Source organism: Hyaena hyaena, unplaced genomic scaffold (assembly GCF_003009895.1).
Source record: "Hyaena hyaena isolate Hyena2069 unplaced genomic scaffold, ASM300989v1 scaffold_235, whole genome shotgun sequence".
Taxonomy (NCBI): Eukaryota; Metazoa; Chordata; class Mammalia; order Carnivora; family Hyaenidae; genus Hyaena; species Hyaena hyaena.
Window position 1 is genome coordinate 2,415,790 of NW_024080867.1, and position 19,331 is coordinate 2,435,120.

The following is a 19,331-nucleotide window of genomic DNA, read 5'->3' on the forward strand; positions in this document are numbered from 1 at the left end:
GAAGCAGGGCTGAGGAGGGAGGAAATAAATTAGTATTCTGGATTGCCTACTCTGGGCTGTAAACTGAGTTTCTTCTCTGCAGCCTTTCTGGGGAGGATGTATTCACACACCCACACACACACACACACACACCAATTAGTAACAAAGGCAAGAGCCTAGGATCAGTGTGTGTGTGTGTGTGTGTGTGTGTGTGTGTGTGTGTGTGAGAAAGAGAGAGAGAGAGGGAGAGAGAGAGAGAGGGACAGATGTGCACACAAAAGAGACTGTCCCAGAAATCCTCAGTGGCTGAAGGAGAAGGATGGATGGATGTTGACCTCCTCTTGCGGCTGGTTTCAGGACGAGGCCGCCAGCACCCAGCAGGAGCTGTGTCTAGCCCCACCTGCTGCCTCGGCAGTTCCCTCTGGGAAGCTACACACTGGGGGTGTAGAGGCAAGGTGTTGCTGCCTCGGTGTGTGCTGCCAGCCTGCACCTTCCCGCCTGCCCAGCACCGTGACAGGTTTGGGACTGTACCTCCTTACAACCTCACCGATGAAATAGATGCTGGAAGAAGACATGAGGCCTCTGGGTCAGAGACGAGGAATGTTGGGACTCACAGCTGGGGGCGTGATGTGCCTTGCTGCACATAACATCCGCTTGTACATTTCTTCTGTTGCTAGGCAGCCACTGGCACATGCCGCGTGGAGGGACCCACGCTGGCTCCTGAGACAGTAGGCCGGGGATCAGGTGTCCATGGCCCTGACCTCACGATGCTCCCGTGGTGAGTCTGTAGATGTTCTGATGTCAGTCACATGCTTGCTTCCCAATTTTATGACCGTGCGTGTCCACAAGACGTGCTGATTGTGCTTGTTGTTTTTAATGGCTTTGGTGACCCTGAAAACTCCGATTCTTTATTTTTAAATTATTTTTTATTAGAAAAATTTTTCTTCAGTGCTTATTTATTTTTGAGAGACAGAGACAGAGTACAAGCAGGGGAGGGGCAGAGAGAGAGGGAGACACAGAATCCGAAGCAGGGTCCAGGCTCTGGGCTGTCAGCACAGACCCCGACCTGGGGCTTGAACTCATGAGCTGTGAGGTCATGACCTCAGCCAAAGTCCAAAGCTTAAGGGACTGAGCCACCAGGCACTCCCTAATGTTTTTTTTCTTACTCAACTTTGGAATCTGATTTTTTTCTAGCTCGCAACTGATAGAGGCTTTCCAAGACATCAGATAAGCTTTCAGGATCCTGAATTCGGCCTATACCTGACTCACCCTCCCCTCTGCCTCTAAAATAGCCCAGCTCCTGGCATTTTCTCCGTTTTGAGTTGCTGCTCATCCTTCACATCCATTTCCTGCTACTGAAAGCCATGCTCCCCCCACCCCACGTGTCTCTCAGAATAACTTTCTCCTTCTGTCTCTCTTTCTACTACTATTTATGTACTAGTCTCTGTTGGGTGTTAAGGATGAAGGGTGAGTAAGACTCTATCCTGTCTCCAAGGATCTTGTCCTGTAGTATCAGCTACCTTATCTGAGGGCTCTGATAAATATTTATTAAAGATATTCTCTCCTCTCCTTCACTACTGATAGGGGGCTGCATCAGAATGAATTTCTAGGGAATAGTTTGGTAGCATCCCTTGACATTTATACCATATATTTATTTTGCTTCCAAAAGGCCACAACTAGGAATTAACCTTATAAATACACTTGCATCAACAGACCTATTTTACAATAATTTTCATTTTAGAATTGTTTAGAATGATAAGAATGGGAAACAGCCTAAATTTACACCACTGGGATTAGTAAAATAAATTATGGTGACTACCAGACAATGGAATTCTACTCAGCTATTAAAAACTATGAGTGAGGGGCACCTGGGTGGCTCAGTCGGTTAAAGGTCTGACTTCAGCTCAGGTCATGATCTCATGGTTTGTGGGCTCAAGCCCCGCGTCGGGATCTGTGCTGACAGCTCAGAGCCTGGAGCCTGTTTCAGATTCTGTGTCTCTCTCTTTCTCTGACCCTCCCCTGCTCATGCTGTCTCTCTCTCTCTCAGAAATAAATAAAACATTAAAATATTTTAAAAAACTATGAGTGAGATGACTACATACTGATTTAGAAAGATGAATCATGATATAGAGTTAAATAATAATAAAAAGTATGCATAGTGTGATCCCATTTGTGAAAAACAAAAGCAGATATATTTGCATATAGAAAAGTCCTGGAAAGATATATAACATTTGTTTCTTACACTTCCTAAGAATGGCTAATTCAAAATGAGAAAGGAAATATTTACTTTCATAAGATTCAAGTTTTTTTAAAAGTAAATACTTGTTTATTAATTGAAACAATTTAATTGAAACAATTAAAAACTTCCTCCAGGTATGTTGACACCTTTCCAATGGTTTTGTATGGATGGAAAATCCACACCAAACCCTCAGCTACTAACACATGAAGATATCAACCATACTTAACATAAAAGATACAGTTATAAAAGAAATATTTCCACACAACTAGTATCTGACATAATCAGGATTTTAACCTGACTCTTCCTCCAAAGCCCTCATTCTTACTTGACTTATATGTGGTTTGTCTAATGAAGTATCCATTTTCTTGAACCAAATAGAGAGCCCAGAAATAAACCCATGATTAGATGGTCAATTAATCAATGACAAAGGAGGTAAGAATATTCGGTGGGGAAAAGAAGTCTCTCCAATAAATGGTGATTGGAAAATAGGACAGCTATATCTAACACAATGCTACCAGACCACTTTTTTACACCATACAAAAAAATAAACTCAAAATGGATTAAAGACCTAAAATGTGAGCTCTGAAACCATAAAGTATCCTGGAAGGTAACACTGACAGTACTTTCTCTGACATCAGCCATAGCAGTGTTTTTTAAGATGTCTCCTAAGGCAAGAGAAACAAAAACAAACATAATCTATTGGGACTACATTGAAGTAAAAAAGGTTTTGCACAGCAAAGAAAATCACCAACAAAACAAAAACAAAACAAAACCAACCTACTGAATGAGAGAAGATATTTGCAAATGATATATCTAATAAGGGGTTAATATCCAAAATATATGAGGAAACTATACAACTCAACACTAAAGAAACAAACAATCTGATTAAAAAATAGGCAGGAGGCGAGGGGTCTCCTGGGTGGCTCATGTGTTAAGCCTCTGACTCCGACTCAGGTCATGGTCTCATGGTTCGTGAATTTAAGCCCTGTATGAGTGCTGTCAGAGATCCTCTGTCTCCTTCTCTCTCTCTGCCCTTCCTTCTCCACCCCCTTCTCTGTCTCTCAAAAATAATTTTTTTTTTAAATGGGCAGAGGAACAGAATAGATATTTTTCTAAAAAAGACACAGATAGCCGATAGATGCATGAAAAGATGCTCAACATCACTCACTAGCAGGGAAATGCAAACCAAAACCATGATGAAATGTCATTTTACACCTGTTAGAATGGCTAAAGTACAAAAGACAAGACATAACAGGAGTTGGGGAGGTGGAGAAAAAGGAACGCTGTGCACTATTGGTGGGAATGTAAACTGGAGAAACCACTGTGGAAAACAGTGTGGAGACTCCTTTAAAAACTGAAAATAGAAATACCATATGGTCCAATAATTCCACTATGGGGGATATTTACTCAAGGAAAACGAACATGCTAATTTGAAGAGATATATGTGTCCCTGTGTTTATGGTGGCATCACTTATAACAACCAGGATATGGAAACAACCTAAGTGTCTGTCAACAGAGAAAAGGAGAAGGAAGATGTGAGGTATATATAATGGAATATTACTCAGCCATAAAAAGGATGATATCTTGCCATTTACAATGTCATAGATGGAGCCCTAGAGTATACAATGCTAAGGGAAGTCAGTCAGGGAAGGAAAAATACCATACTATTTCATTCATATGTGGAATCTTTTTTTATTTCTTTTTTTTAAAATTTTTTAAAATGTTTTATTTATTTCTAGGAGAGAGCGAGAGAGACAGTGTGAGCAGGGGAGGGTCAGAGAGAGAGGGAGTCACAGATTGAAACAGGCTCCAGGCTCTGAGCTGGCAGTCAGCACAGAGCCCGACGCGGGGCTCGAACCCACAAACTGCGAGATCATGACCTAAGCAAAAGTCGGACGCTTAACCGACTAAGCCACCCAGGCGCCCCGTGGAATCTTTTTTTTAAAAAACAATGAATAAATGAACAAAAAGCAGAATCAGATCTATAAATACAGAAAATTAACTGGTGGTTGCCAGAGAGGTGGGGGTGAAGAGTTGGGCAAAAGGGCTGAAGGGGGTCAAAGATACGGGTTTCCAGCCAAGGAAAGATAGGTGATGGGGGTAAAAGCACAGCATAAGGATATAGTCGATGGCATTGTAATAGCCATGTAGCTACACTTGTGGTGAGCATCACACAATGTATCCGCTTGTCCAATCACTATGTGCTCTACTTGAAACTAATGTAACATTATCAATTATACTCAAATAAAAAAAATCACACACACACAGAAGATAGACCTATTTTCTTGATGCAACTTGCTAAGCTGAGCTTCAGGTCAGACAACAGCCACCATCAACTGCCCTCATCAGAACCCATGAGATACTGGAAGCCCCTCTCATGTCTGTGAGCTCCAGCTAGGTCTGGGACCAGCCCTACAAGCCCCTGATCTAAAGGCATCCAGGGGCGCCTGGGTGGCTCAGTCGGTTAAGCGTCCGACTTCAGCTCAGGTCATGATCTTGTGGATCATGAGTTTGAGCCCAGTGTCAGGCTCTGTGCTGAAAGCTCGGATCCTGGAGCTGCTTCTGATTCTGTCTCCTTCTCTCTTTATGTTCCTTCCCCTCCCCCTGCCTCATGCTCTGTCTCTGTCTCTATCTCTCTCAAAAAAAAAAAAATTAAAAAATATTTTTTAAGGCATCCAACTAGCCCCAGGTAGCACTGAGAAAGGGAGTTGGGGTTGAAGAAAAATTGAAAACGGAATCTCAAAGACATACTCGTGCGCCCACATTCACAGCAGCCTTATTCACAATAGCAAATAATAATCTGCACCCAGATGCTCCTCCTTTGCCCATTAAAAAAATTATTTTTTGCTCTTGTGAATAAGGTTGCTGTGAACATGGGTCCAAGTGTTCATGAAGAGATGAGTGGATAAGCAAAACGTGGTGTCTACATACACAGTGGAATATTATCCCCCTTGAAAAGGAAGGAAATTCTGGCACCCGCTGGAACACAGATGAAAGGAGGGACTTCATGCTAGTGAGATATGCTGGTCACACAAAAGACTAATACTGCATAATTCCACTTACACCAGCAGCCCAGAGTAGTCAGAGTTACAGAGACAGAAAGTAGGACAGTGGATTCAGGGGGCTGGGAGGTGGAGGGAATGGGGAGTCAGTGTATAGTGGGTGCAGAACTTCAGCTTTGCAGGAGGGAAAGAGTTCTGGAGACGGGCGGCTGGATGGCTGCACAACAGCGTGGATGCACTTAATGCCACAAACTGTCACTTATAAACAGGGCTAAGATGGTGAATTTCATGTTATGTGTATTTTACCCATTTAAAAATCCATAAAGATAAATGGGGAGGGGCGCCTGGGTGGCTCAGTCAGTTAAGCATCCGACTTCGGTGCAGGTCATGATCTCATGGTTTGTGGGTTCAAGCCCCACGTAAGGCTCTTTGCTGACAGCTCAGAGCCTGGAGCCTGTTTCAGATTCCGTGTTTCCCTCTCTCTCTGCCCCTTCCCCTGCTCATGCTGTCTCTCTCTCAAAAATAAAAATAAAACATTTAAAAAAAATTTAAACATAAATGGGGAAGTTGGTGTCAGTGATAAATAAAGGTAGGGATAGCTCTTCCAAATAATTCAGCCTCAGAGGATGAGTCATATTTGCTACAGGAAAAAAACGGAGACAGGGAAGGGTACTTCAGACAGGGATCAGAATAAGCAAAGGTATAGCGGAACCTAGGTGTTCCAGACATGGGGTGGGGGAGTTCATAGCAAGTGAAGCAGAAAGTCTTGCCAGGGCACATAGAATCCAGGGCCTGACATAGCATACTGAGAAATTCTAAATTCATACAGGAGACAAAAAGGGGAGTGCTTTTTAAAATTTTATTATTTATTTATTATTATATTTTTAAAAGTAATGTCTACACCAACTTGGGGCTTGAACTCACCACCATGAGATCAAGAGTTACTTGCTCTTCTGACCAAAACAGTCAGGCACCATGAGACTTTTTTTTTTTTAACCTAACGGGTCACTTGGGTGGCTCAGTCAGTCAAGCATCCAACTCTTGATTTCAGTTCAGGTCGTGACCCCAGAGTCGTGGAATCGAGCCCTGCCTTGGGCTCTGTGCTGAGTGTGAAGCCTGCTTTGGATTCTCTGTCTCTCTCCCTCTGTCCCTCCCTTCTCCTCTCTCAAATAAATTTATTTTATTAAAATTTATTTTCCAAAAAATTTTAAAAAGATTTTAAAAATCCTTACATATGACCTAGTATGTGCCTAGTGTACAAATGGAATGTTTCTTGGCTGCTGAGTGAAGGTAATTCTAGAAGACTCTCTGAGCCTTCAGCTCTGCCAGCGTGTTCTGAATGTCTCCTGCACATGTGCACACTGGACTAGTCCCCTTCCTCTCTGCTCCCCCAGTTTCTGGCCCTTATGGGCTTCCACGTTCCCCTGACCCCAGACCTGGGAAGCAGAAGTGAAGTCTGATTTGATTTTGTTTTCCTGGCATATGGAACACGTTCTAGCACACAGTAGGGTGTCAATGCATGCTTAGTGATGGGGCCTACAGACCCATCCCCAAAGTAGGGGCACCTTTGCCTTCTTCCCTCAGACCCAACTGAGACTGAGAAAAAAAGTCCCATCTGGTCTGTAACTCCTCAGAGATTAGGGGAGAGAGAGGTCTCAAGATCCCCAGCCGTAGTTTAAACTGGCCTTTCTGCTTGCCTACTGGCTGTAAGGATGGACACAACTTGGCAGAATCCAGACAGGAGCCCATTCAGAGTGTGCAGTGGATGAAGGTGCGAAGCGGGTCCATTGGGGTAGAGCCCTTTCCGGGGCGGTGGGAATTCAAGGAGACATCCTCGCCTCCGACTGCTGAACTGGTTCCTGAAAATTCTGTCCCCGAGTGGATGCCCAGATCATCTGATCACTGACCAGAGACCCTACGGAGGGAAGAAGACTAGATAACGCCCAGTTTAGTTGAGCTGTTCTGGTAAGGGGACTGGACAGGTCTGTGTGTGTGTGTGTGTGTGTGTGTGTGTATGTGTAGACAATGGGAAGGAAATATCATGATGGAAATGGTATTTAGGGCACAGCTAAGTGTCCTGTGCTTTGCTGAGTGCTGTTCTTGTGGGATCGCCATCAGTTGTCCTGATAATCTCGGATAAAGGTATAAGCATATTTTACAGATGGAGACACTGAGGGTCAGTTAGAGTAAGTCAACAGGCTTGATTTCATGTGAACTGGATTGAGAGCCGGAGGCCAGGTCTGTGTGATTCTCAAGACTGAATTATGTCTCTCAGGGTCGATAGAAAAGGGTTGGAGGCTGGGAACCTCCCCAACTAGCTGGGTGACTTTGGTCAAAGTGGGGCCACACCTGGATGTCTTTTTTTTAATTTAAAAAATTTTAAATTTATTTTTGAGAGAGAGAGAGAGAGAGACAAAGCATGCCTGAGGGAGGGGCAGAGAGAGAGGGAGACACAGAATCTGAAGCAGCTCCAAGCTCTGAGCTGTCAGCACAGAGCCAGATGCGGGGCTCGAACCCACAGACCATGAGATCAGGACCTGAGCCGAAGTCGGACACTTAACTGACCGACTCACCCAGGTGCCCCACGATTTCATTTTTAAGTAATCTCTACATCCAAGTTGGGGCTCGAAACCACAACCACGAGATCAAGAGTCACACGCTCTGCCGACTGACCCACCCAGATGCCCCATAATTTTTATTTGAGTATAGTTGACACAGAATGTTACATCAGGGTCAGGTGTACAACACAGTGATTCAACTCTCTGCACCAACTGCTGTGCTCACAAGTGTAGCTGCCATCAGTCACCACACAACCGTATGCCAGTGTCATTGACAATATTCCCTAAGCTGTGCCTTTTATGCCCATGACTTATGTATTCTGTAACCGGAGGTCTGTGCCTCCCTCTCCCCTTCACCCCTTTTGCCCACCCCCCACCCCCAGCCCTTCCCTTCTGACAACCAACAGTTTGTTCTCTGTATTTATAGGTCTGCTTCTGCTTTTTGCTTGTTTATTCGTTTTGCTTTTAGATCCCACATATGAGTGGAGGCATATAATGTTTGTCTTTCTCCTATTTGACTCTTATGTAATAGTGGAGATGTTATTACATACTTTGAGATGAAGATAATTACATCTATCTTTTTTTTCATAAAAGGCTATTGAGTGCCAGACAGGCTAAGTAACTTATCCAAGTTGCACCGATAAGAATGTATAGGAGGATTAGGAGGAACTTAATGATTCCTCCTAATTAGGAGAGGGAGGGAGGCAAACCATGAGAGACTCTTGAATGTTGAGAACAAACTGAGGGCTGATGGGTGTGGGGGAGAGAGGAAGGGGGGAGACAGGCATGGAGGAGGGACTTGTGCGGATGAGCACTGGGTGTTATATGGAAACCAACTTGATAATAAACTATTAAAAAAGTAATAAAATAATAAAATAGGATAGTAAGATGAGGAAAAAAAAGAAAGAATCAGAGAGAAAACCCCTCTGGATGGGGCATATCTTGTTCACCCTCCACCCTCACCATGCCATGCTCAGTACCTAGTACCTTGCTGATGCTGGATAAATGTTTATGGGATGAAGCAAAAATCCTAAATAGTCACTGGGCACTCTGCTTCTGGGCTAAAGAATTCCAACGTGACCTTTGAAGTTAAATTGATTGGATTTTATGTAAGATAAACAGAAAACAAAAACGAAAACAAAAAACAAAACCTCTTGGCATCTAAGGTGACTGGCTATGATGTTGAATTCATGGGCTATTTCGCAGCAGAAGAGAGACTGGAGCAGGGACAGAGAGGGATTATGAACAGATGCAGGGGCAGAGAGAACGTGGGTCGTGGAAGGGAAAATTCTGGTGGGGGAGGGGACACAGATGGGACAGAGCAGTGGAGGCATTCTACTTTAGCACCAAGAGGCGGTCTACCATCCAGCGCTAGAGGGGCTTGTCTGGAGAGTCGTATCCAGGACCCCACAGCCTCCTTGGGAGGGGGAACGAACGCTGTGGGCGGATGTAATGTGCTCGTTTCAGGACTGGGCACAGTTCCAACCACGGTTGGCCTGGAGCAAACAGGCTTCACTGAGCATTGCCTGAGTTAATCTCCCTGCCGCATTTAATCTTCTCTGAAGTTAGACGTGTCATCAAGGGAACTGAGACCCAGTTTGGTGAAGGAACTGGTGGAATATGGCTCCAGAATGCCAACCTAAACTGGGCACCATCTCCATAGTTTGCCAAGGTACTTGAGCAATGCCTTATACTTTCTATACCTCTGATTCTTCATCAGTGAAACGGGACTAAAAAATAAAGTTTACCTCACAAGGTGAACGGGACGATGAAATAAGATCCAACTTGTAGTGTCTTTGTCCAGGATTCTGACACCATACAGCTGTAGCCACTTGACATCGGGGATTTGGGGAAACTCAAATCCATTAGAACTTTGTAACTGTAGCACCAACCACAGCCCTTGCTCCTGCCCAAATATTTTCAGTTTCCTCCTACAAAATACAAAAATGTCACACTGGGTACCTTCAAATGGCCCTCTCAGTCCTAACCTTCCCTTCCTAGCCTAGAAGGCTACTCTTCTTTTCTTCTTTGGCCAACATGTTTCAAAACATTTTTAAAAAATTATTTAAAAACCCAATAAGATGAAAATTTCACCCCAAATCCCAAGAGACAGAGAAGAAAATAATGAGTTATGGGGTCAGCCACACCTGGGCAGTTGAATCTCTGTTCTACTCCTTGCTGTTGGGAGGCTTTGGGGAAACAAGCGGACTCTGTGGTCCTTAGTTTCCACATCTGTATGATGGGGATGTTGGTGATTACTTCTCAGTGTTGTGATGAGGGCAAAATAGGAGCAAAGATCTCCTGACACAACATTTGGCAGCTGGTAGATGTTGGAAAATGGGGATTATTGTAATTCCCAGTGTTCACTCTGCACGCAGAACCCAGTGGAGTGTCTAGGACTCAAAGATACACCCGTTCCATTCCAGAGAAGATGTCTGTGAAAGGAAGAAGGCAGAGGAGGGCTAGAGTAAGCATCGTGTGTGCTGTGCAGCCAGGATAGATGTAGGGTGAGGCTGTGCCAGGATGTGCCAGGAAGGCTTTGTGACAGAGTGAGATGCACGTGGCCCTCAAACAGACCGAGGGCATGTTTCGTAAACAGTGCAACCTCATGCAAGGCCCTGCTGGGTGGAAATTGGACAGGACTCGTTTGAAAAAAATCCCAGTGTCTTCAATTTGTCCTTGTAGCCTCTGGGAAACTCCATTTCTTTACCTTAAACAACAAGGAAATGACAGCTGCGTTGCAGGGTATTGAGCAATGAATGAAATGGTTTGTTAAAAGGACCCAGCCTGGGTGGCTGAGTTGGTGAAGCGTCCAGCTTCAGCTCAGGTCAGGATCTCCCGGTTCAGGAGTCCGAGCCCCATGTTGGGCTCTGTGCTGACAGCTCGGAGCCTGGAGCTGCTTCGGATTCGGTGTCTCTGTCTCTCTCTGCCCCTGCCCTCCTTGCACTCTGTCTCTCTCTAAAAAAATAAATAAACATTAAAAATTATTTTTAAAAAAGGACCCAACCTGGACATAACATATATGCAATTAATGTTGTCTCCGTCTTTATAATAAGAAATTTTGGGAGGTGGGGAGTATAGAGCCCCCCATAGAGAATGAGGCATCAAACTTCCACTGTTTTTTTTCTAGAAAATTGCCATAGCTGACCCCCTTCTTGAATAGATGGTGGTATATTTCATCAATAAATGTCATCAGATCAGTAGAGGAATCTCAGAATAGAGAGAAACATTGTTCTCTACGGCAAGTCTCCAGGAAAAGCACTGAAGTTCACTGTATAATTGTTTTTATTTATTTACTTTTAATTTTTAAAGTTTATTTATTTATTGAGAGAGAGTGTGCATGATCAGGGGAGGGGCAGAGAGAGAGAGAGAGAGAGAATCCCAAGCAGGCTCCACACTGCCAGCACAGAGCCTGACATGGGGCTTGAACTCATGAACCAACAGATCATGACCTGAGCTGAACTTGAGTCGGATGCTTAACTGACTGAGCCTCCCAGGAGCCCCTGTAGAATTGTTTTTAAATGGCACCTTAAAAAAAGGACTAATCCAACTTTATCAAAAGTAATAACTCATTTGTATACAACTTTCCCTTTCATTAAAAATATCTTTGCTATTTCTTTTTTTTTTTTATTTTTTGTTGTTTATTTATTTATTTATTTATTTTCTTTGCTATTTCTTTAAAAAATCTTATTCAGGGGTGTCTGGGTGGCTAAGTTGGTTAAGCGCCTGTCTTCGGCTCAGGTCATGATCTCGCGGTTCGTGGGTTCGAGCCTCAAGTCGGGCTCTGTGCTGACAGCTCAGAGCCTGGAGCCTGCTTCAGATTCTGTGTCTCCCTCTCTCTCTGCCCCTCTCCCGCTCACTCTGCTTCTCTCTCTGTCTCAAAAAAAATTATAAAAACTCTTATTTAAAATATTAAATAATACAATTTCAGGTATGAAAAATTACTGCAATGAAACAGCTCAGGTGTATTTCCATTGTGCTTCCTTTCCTTATTAGGACAGTAAATTGCTTGCCTGGAAGAAATGGTGGCTTCTCACTTCTTCCATTTGTACACAAAGCACATGCCCACGGGATAGCCTGGGCTTTCTGAGTGGATGTTATTATATATTATTAGAGGTTATGTTTTCTAAAAAGTTGCAGTGACCCTTGTAAGTAAACCATGGTCCAAATCACCTTTTTACATATTGATCAACTCTCTTATAGAACACAAGCTAGGGGCACCTGGGTGGCTCAGACAGACTCTTGACTTTGGCTCAGGTCATGATCTCATGGTTTGTGGGTTTGAGCCCCATACCCAGATTTGCACTGACAGTGCAGAGCCTGCTTGGGATTCTCTCTCTCTCTCTCTCTCTCTATCTCTGCCTCTCCCCAGCTTGCATGCACATTCTCTTTCTCACCCTCTCTCAAAATAAATAAATAAACTTAAAAAAAGAAGAAGTACAGGCTAAAATAAAATACATATATAATTTCCAGTTATTATGAAAAATAAACAGAAGAAAATAAAACAAGGGCGGAGCCACTGTACATGCATATATCTTTTATGTATGCAAACAACTTCATTCAGGTATAATTTTAATTTGAAAGGCCTAGGTACAATATTAGTTAAATGATAATGGCCCCTAAGATTTACTCAAACTTCCTATAAAGGAATAAACAAAGTTAACAAACCTGATATAATTTTAAACTTTGCTCCTGGCTTGAAAGCTTGGAGGAAACTGCGCTACATTCAAGTGTTAACTAAAAGCAATTGTATATGTATTTACTACTATTTTGCCACAATGTCTACCTTTAAGTCTAATTCAGTAATTCAGGCCAAAATATGGTATCTCTATCACATTTTATGTGTGTCCACTGTAAACTGCAGAATCTCTCTATTGCCAGAAATTCTAGAGACATTTATTAATGTGTTACCTAAAATTGTGGTCAGATTGAGTAATATCATTACCTTAAATTATGTTTTAATTATCTAAAAATATCCAAAGCTTTGTGGGTTGTTTCCTTTGCTGTGCAGAAGCTTTTAATCTTGATGAGGTCCCAATCATTTATTTTTGCTCTTGATTCCCTTACTTTTGGGGATGTGTCAAGTAAGAAGTTGCTGCGGTAGAGGTCAAGGAGGTTGTTTCCTGCTTTCTCCTCTAGGGTGTTGATAGTTTCCTGTCTCACGTTCAGGTCCTTTGTCCATTTTGAGTTTATAGGACTGATGGATGGGGGGGGTGGGGTGGGCATGGAGGAGGACACTTGTGGGGGTGAGCACTGGGTGTTATGTGGAAACTAATTTGACAATAAACTATTTGTAAAAAAATAAAAATAAAAATAAAAAAATCCAAAGCAATTTTCCTGAAAGAAAAAAACATTTACTTATATGCCAAGCTCTATTACACATGTTCTTGTAGATTACAGTCTGGGAGCATAAAATGTGTGCTTAAAAAATAGTATTTGGGGGCTGCCTGGGTGGCTCAGTTGGTTAAGCAACTGACTCTTGATTTCAGCTCAGGTCGTGATCTCACAGTTCATGAGATCAAGCCCCACACTGGGTTCTGCACTGACAGTACGAAGCCTGCTTGAGATTCTCTCTCCCTCTCTCTGCTCCTCCCACATGCTTTCTCTGTCTGTCTCAAAAATAATAAATAAATAAGCATTAAAAAATAGTATTTGGGGGGTGCCTGGGTGGTTCAGTCAGTTAAGTGTCTGACTTCAGCTCAATTCATGATCTCATAGCTCATGAGTTCGAGCCCTGCGTAGGGCTCTGTGCTGACAGCTGGGAGCTTGGAGCTGCTTCAGATTCTATGTCTCCCTCTCTCTCTGTCCCTCCCCTGCTCACACTCTGTCTCTCTCTCCTTCAAAGATAAATAAACCTTAAAAAATAGTATCTGGAGGGCAAAAAGAGCATCTGAGCCAGCAGGGCCAGATATTTTAGGATTTAACTACAAGGTTGGGATCTTTTAAAACTAGGATTACTAACACTTCCAGAAGATGTACAATAAAGAAATCTGGAACAAAACTAACAAAACTAACAGATGCTTAGCTCCACGCTTTGGACAGCTGACTGAGCTGACCTCTAATAAGTAGGTAAACAGTTATACACCTCTTGTTTGTGACATTTTGCTTCAAAGTGCCAAAGCAAGATGAAGAGAGACCTACCTCTCATTTAGGCACCATCTGCCTGTGGCAAACATCCACGTAAGATGATATAACAAAAAGTGAAGCAAAAAAAATTGCATAATAAGCAACTCAGATCACAGTGCATTAAATACTATAATCATTGGTGATCTTCAGAGAAACCATTGCCTCATTAACACTCTGGTCTAGACGATGACCTTCCACCATTTTGGAACAAAGACCATCATGACACATTTCCTGCTTTGAACTGGAAAGAAAAATCTTCCATTTTGTTGTGATTCTTAATGAAAATAACAGCAATACTAAAAAAAGCAAAAATAGTAAGACAAAAACAGAAATGGCTATCTTCTTCTTGTATAGTTGAAGATGAGGTCTTCAAAGATCTCACTGATTGTTCGATTTCCACGTAGTTCCTGTCTTCTTCCAAGGCCTCACTGGACTCCTCACCCCTGGGGCTGGTGATCCAGTCCCAGTCTGGTTCTCCATGGGCTCCCTTGTCTAGAGACTCTTTGGTTGTGGATCAAGAACTGTTCAGTGTGAGAAGACCCTCTTCCTCTATACAAGTATCTTCGGTGTTGTCTGCTTCCTCTTTTTTTTAATTAAAAAAAATTTTAATGTTTATTTTTGAGAGAGAGAGATGTACACACGCACACACACAAGGTGCAAGGGGGTAGGGGAAAGAGAGAGGGAGACACAGCATCAGAGGCAGGCTCCAGGTTCTGAGCTGTCAGCACAGAGCCCGACGTGGGGCTCGAACCTGTAAACCACAAGATGGAGCACGAATGGAGGCAGAGAAACGGACACGAGGTTATTTCATTTACTCAGGTGATACAACAGCTTGGAGGTAGGGTAAGGCAAGCTGTAGAGAGAAAGATGTGCAAACTATTTTGATGTGTTTTGTTCTTAGATGGAGAGGTCCCTGGAGTTGGCCAACATGACCAGAGTCCAGGAGTTTGTCTTGCTGGGTTTGTCCACAAGGCCGGACATAAGGGATGTCCTGTTTGCCGTCTTCCTGACAATCTACCTGCTGACCCTCCTGGAGAACACGCTCATCATCTACCTCATCTGCAGTCACACCGAGCTCCACAAGCCTATGTATTTCTTCCTGGGCAACCTGAGCTGCCTGGAGATGTGCTACGTGTCCGTGACCAAGCCCAGCCTGCTCGTCGGGCTGTGGACTGGACCCTGCCATGTGCCCTTCACAGCCTGCATGATACAGCTTTTCTTCTTCATTTCCCTCATCTGCACAGAGTGCACCCTCCTGGCCTCCATGGCCTATGACCGCTACGCGGCCATCTGCCGCCCACTCCACTACCCACTGCTCATGAGGCCCCAGGTCTGCCTGGGCTTAGCCTTGTCCTCATGGCTTGGGGGGCTGCTGGTCTCAGTGGCCAAGACAACATGCATCGCCAGCCTGTCCTACTGTGGCCCCAATGTCCTCAACCACTTCTTCTGTGACGTCTCCCCTCTACTCAACCTGTCCTGCACCCATGTGGCCCTGACCGAGCTAGTGGACTTCATCTCTGCCATCGTCATCCTCTGGGGTTCACTCCTCATGGCCATTGCCTCCTATGTGGCCATTGGGAGAGCTGTGCTCCGCATGCCATCAGCCGCTGCCCGCCGCAAAGCCCTCTCCACCTGCGCCTCCCACCTGGCAGTGGTGGGCATCTTCTACGCAGCCACTCTCTTCATCTATGCCCGTCCCAGCCGCATAGAAGCCATGGACCTCAACAAGGTGCTGTCTGTCATCTACACGGTGGTCACGCCCATGTGCAATCCTGTCATCTACTGTCTGCGGAACAAGGAGGTCCAGGCAGCATTCCGCAGAACCCTACAGCAGTCCTGAAGCTGATAGGCTGACAGGGCACGAGGGAGATGTCAAGTTACCAATACTTTTCATTTTTTTAGTTTATTTTTTGAGAGACAAAGAGAGACGCAGTGCAAGCAGGGGAAGGGCAGAGAGAGAGGGAGACACAGAGCCTGAAGCAGGCTCCAGGTTCTGAGCTGTCAGCACAGAGCCCGACACAGGACTTGAACTCAAAAACTGTGAGATCATGATCTGAGCCAAGGTCAGATGTTTAACTGACCTAGCCACCCAGGTGCGCCTCAATATTTTTCTTTTTTTATTGAGATATAACTCACATGCTATACACATCACCCTTTAAAATGTGCAGTTCAGGGGTGCCTGGGTGGCTTAGTCGGTTAAGCGTCTGACTTTCACTTAGGTCATGATCTCGCGGTTCGTGGGTTCGAGTCCTGCGTGTCGGGCTCTGTGCTGACTGCCAGCTCAGAGCCTGGAGCCTGTTTCAGAGTCTGTCATTCCCTCTCTCTCTGACCCTCCCCTGCTCACGCTGTCTCTCTCTCTCCTAGAAATAAATAAGACATTAAAAAAAATAATAATAAAAAAATAAATAAAATGTGCAGTTCAGTGGGTTTTAGGTATATTCAAAAAGTTGTAAAACCATCACTACCATCTAATTCTACAACGCTTGCATCACTACCAAAAAAAAAAAATCTCATACACAATAGGAGTCACTCCCAAAGCCCAGCCCACCAGCCTTAAAAAATGTAAGTCTTCTTTGTCTCTGTGGATTTGGCTGTGTTGGACATTTTGTATAAATGAAATGATATAACATGTGGTCTTTTGTGTGTCTTCTTTCTTTAAAAAATTTTTTTTAACATTTTAATTTATTTTTGAGAGACAGAGAGAGACAGCATGAGTATGGGAGGGACAGCAAGAAGGAGAGACACAGAATCTGAAGGAGTCTCCAGGCTCTGAGCTGTCAGCACAGAGCCCAACGCAGGGCTTGAACTCATAAACTGGAGATCATGACCTGACCCAAAGTCAGGTGGTTAACTGACTGGGCCCCCAGAGGCCTCTTGTGTGTGTCTTCTTTCACTTGGTGTAATTACTTTCGAGGCTTATACATGATATAGCATCTATCAATACTTCATTCCTTCTTAAGGCTGAGCAATATTCCATTGTATGGATATATCACACATTATTTACCCATTAGAGTGCAACTATGTTTTTGTGATTAAATGCAGTGTGTGTCTATATGTATACAGAGAATAATTGGAAAAACAATGCTATAAAATGTTCATAAGGATTGCCATTATGTGGAAGAACTTGGGAAGGGTTTGTTTTCATTTCGTTTTCATTACCATTTTTTGTGGTAAGTATGTATTGCTTTTGTAATAAAGATGTATTTTTCTTTTTTTAAAATTTTTTTTATTTATTTCTAGGAGAGAGAGAAAGACAGCGTGAGCAGGGGAGGGTCAGAGAGAGAGGGAGTCACAGACTCTGAAACAGGCTCCAGGCTCAGAGCTGACAGTCAGCACAGAGCCAGACGAGGGGCTCGAACCCACGAACAGAGAGATCATGACCTAAGCGAAAGTCGGACGCTTAACCGACTAACCCACCCAGGCGCCTCACTTTTTTTTTTAAGTTTACTTATTTATTTTTAGAGACACAGAGACAGCACGAGAGGAGGAGGGGCAGAGAGAGAGGGAGAAAGAGAATCCCAAGCAGGTTCTGTGCTGTCAGTGTGGGGCCTGACGCAGGGCTTGCACCCACAAACCATGAGACCATGACCTGAGATGAAACCAAGAGTCAGATGTTTAGCCAGCTGAGCCACCCAGGCTCACCCTAAAGATGTAATTTTCGATTAAAAAATCACTTAATTTTTTCAAAAAATTTGTAATATTCATTGTTTTTGAAACACACACACACACACACACACAGAATGAGTGGGGAAAGGGCAGAGAGAGAGGAAGACAGAATCCGAAGCAGGCCCCAGGCTCTGAGCTGTCAGCACAGAGCTCGACATGGGGTCCAAACTCATGAAACATGAGATCATGACCTGAGCCGAAGTCGGACGCTTAACTGACTGAGTCCCCCAGACGCCCCTAAAAATCACTAATCTCTGTCTTTTGTGTCCATAAGACAGAGCTGAACCTCCTTCACTGGGAACTCAAGATCCCATTCTGTTCTGGTCCCAGCCACACTAGACTCAGCGTTATGTAGACATGTCAGGTTTGCCGCATCTGGTGCCCATCTGAATGCTGTGATCTTCCTTGTCTTCCCTCTGCACGCAGATACCTTCAAGGTCTGGCCTTTGCATCCCCAACTGCCCTGATGCTGCAGCACCACACACCACTCCTCCTGCTATTCCTCTGTGTAGCTCACTTCACACCAAATGAACACATGCGGAGCATAATAGAAGCAAGCACTGCAGAAGCACGGAGCCCATCAGTCTTGCTCAGTGCCGGTGCTCGGAACAGTGCCTGGTCCATGTTAGCTGCTCAGTGAGTTTGGTCAAATAAGTAAGAGAACAATTCACTGAAGAAAGGTAAAGTCTTATCCATCTCCATATTCCCAAAGATTTATGACTATAATAATCCCTACCGCCTATAGAGAATTTGCTGAATTCCAGACCCTATGCAAACCTTTATATAGATTTGTCATGTTCTAAGCCTTACAGCCACACTGTGAAGGAGATACGTGTGACAAAGTTGTGGTCATCTACTAACATCAGGCCTTCCTTCTTCCTTTGGTAATACATCCACCACATCTCAGCTGCAAACACGGAAAAAAATGTTTCCCAGCTCTTCTCTTGTCCCTCTACGAGGTCATAGGAGTACATGCTGGACAAATGTCAATAGCAAAGTTTTAGGTTATGATTTTTAGGGGAAAGACACTTTCCTGTACTTCCTTGTCTCCCCTTCTCTTCTGGTTGGAATACAAGCATGATCGCTGGAACTGGAGCAGCCATCTTGCACCTGACCTGAAGTGTCATCCTGAGAATGACAGAACAAGATACGGAAACTCTGATTCTTTGACGTTTTGGACTATCTTATCAATCCCAAATCAATGTTGCTACATTGATGGGAAATACATCGTATCCTGCTTAAACAACTATTTTTTGGCTGAAACTCATCACCTAACCAATATGATACTGTATTAGTCAGTTACTGCTACAATACTGCTGTGTAACAAGCAATCCAAAAAAAATTTTTTTCCAATGGCTTCAATAGCACACTTTTTTTTTTCTGCCTTCTGGATCCATGGTTGACTGGTGGTGTTCTGCTTCAGGCTGTGGGGCAGGCTTAGGTCTGTTCTACTTGTCTCTTATCCCAGAACCGGAAAATGTTCTTCTCAAGGCAAATGGCAAGAAGGCAGTGGACACAGTCAGTGCTTCTTTAGACATCAGTTCAGAACTCTCAATTTGGTCCACATTCCATTATCCAAAGCTGATTACATGGTGAAACAAAAGTCATTGGGAACAAGAAAGTAGTTTTATTTTATTATTTCTTAAAGTTTCCTATTTAAATTCCAGGAATTTAAATTGATTAACATACAGTGTAATATTAGTTTCAGGTGGGCGATATAGTGATTCAACCCTTCTATACATCACTCAGTGCTCACCATAA

General features: G+C 43.7%; 1 protein-coding gene across 1 annotated transcript; it reads left to right on the forward strand.

The window, feature by feature from the left end:
* Window positions 1-14,805: 14,805 nt before the first annotated feature.
* Window positions 14,806-15,744, forward strand: LOC120239634 (olfactory receptor 5). Its single transcript, XM_039244031.1, has one exon. The coding sequence runs from the start codon at window positions 14,806-14,808 to the stop codon at window positions 15,742-15,744; it is 939 nt and encodes a 312-aa protein (XP_039099962.1).
* The last annotated feature ends 3,587 nt before the right edge of the window (window positions 15,745-19,331 follow it).

What these genes read in the sequence shown, in the direction of transcription:
- LOC120239634 (XM_039244031.1), top strand. Translation starts at nt 14,806, where the DNA reads ATGGAGAGGTCCCTGGAGTTGGCCAACATGACCAGAGTCCAGGAGTTT.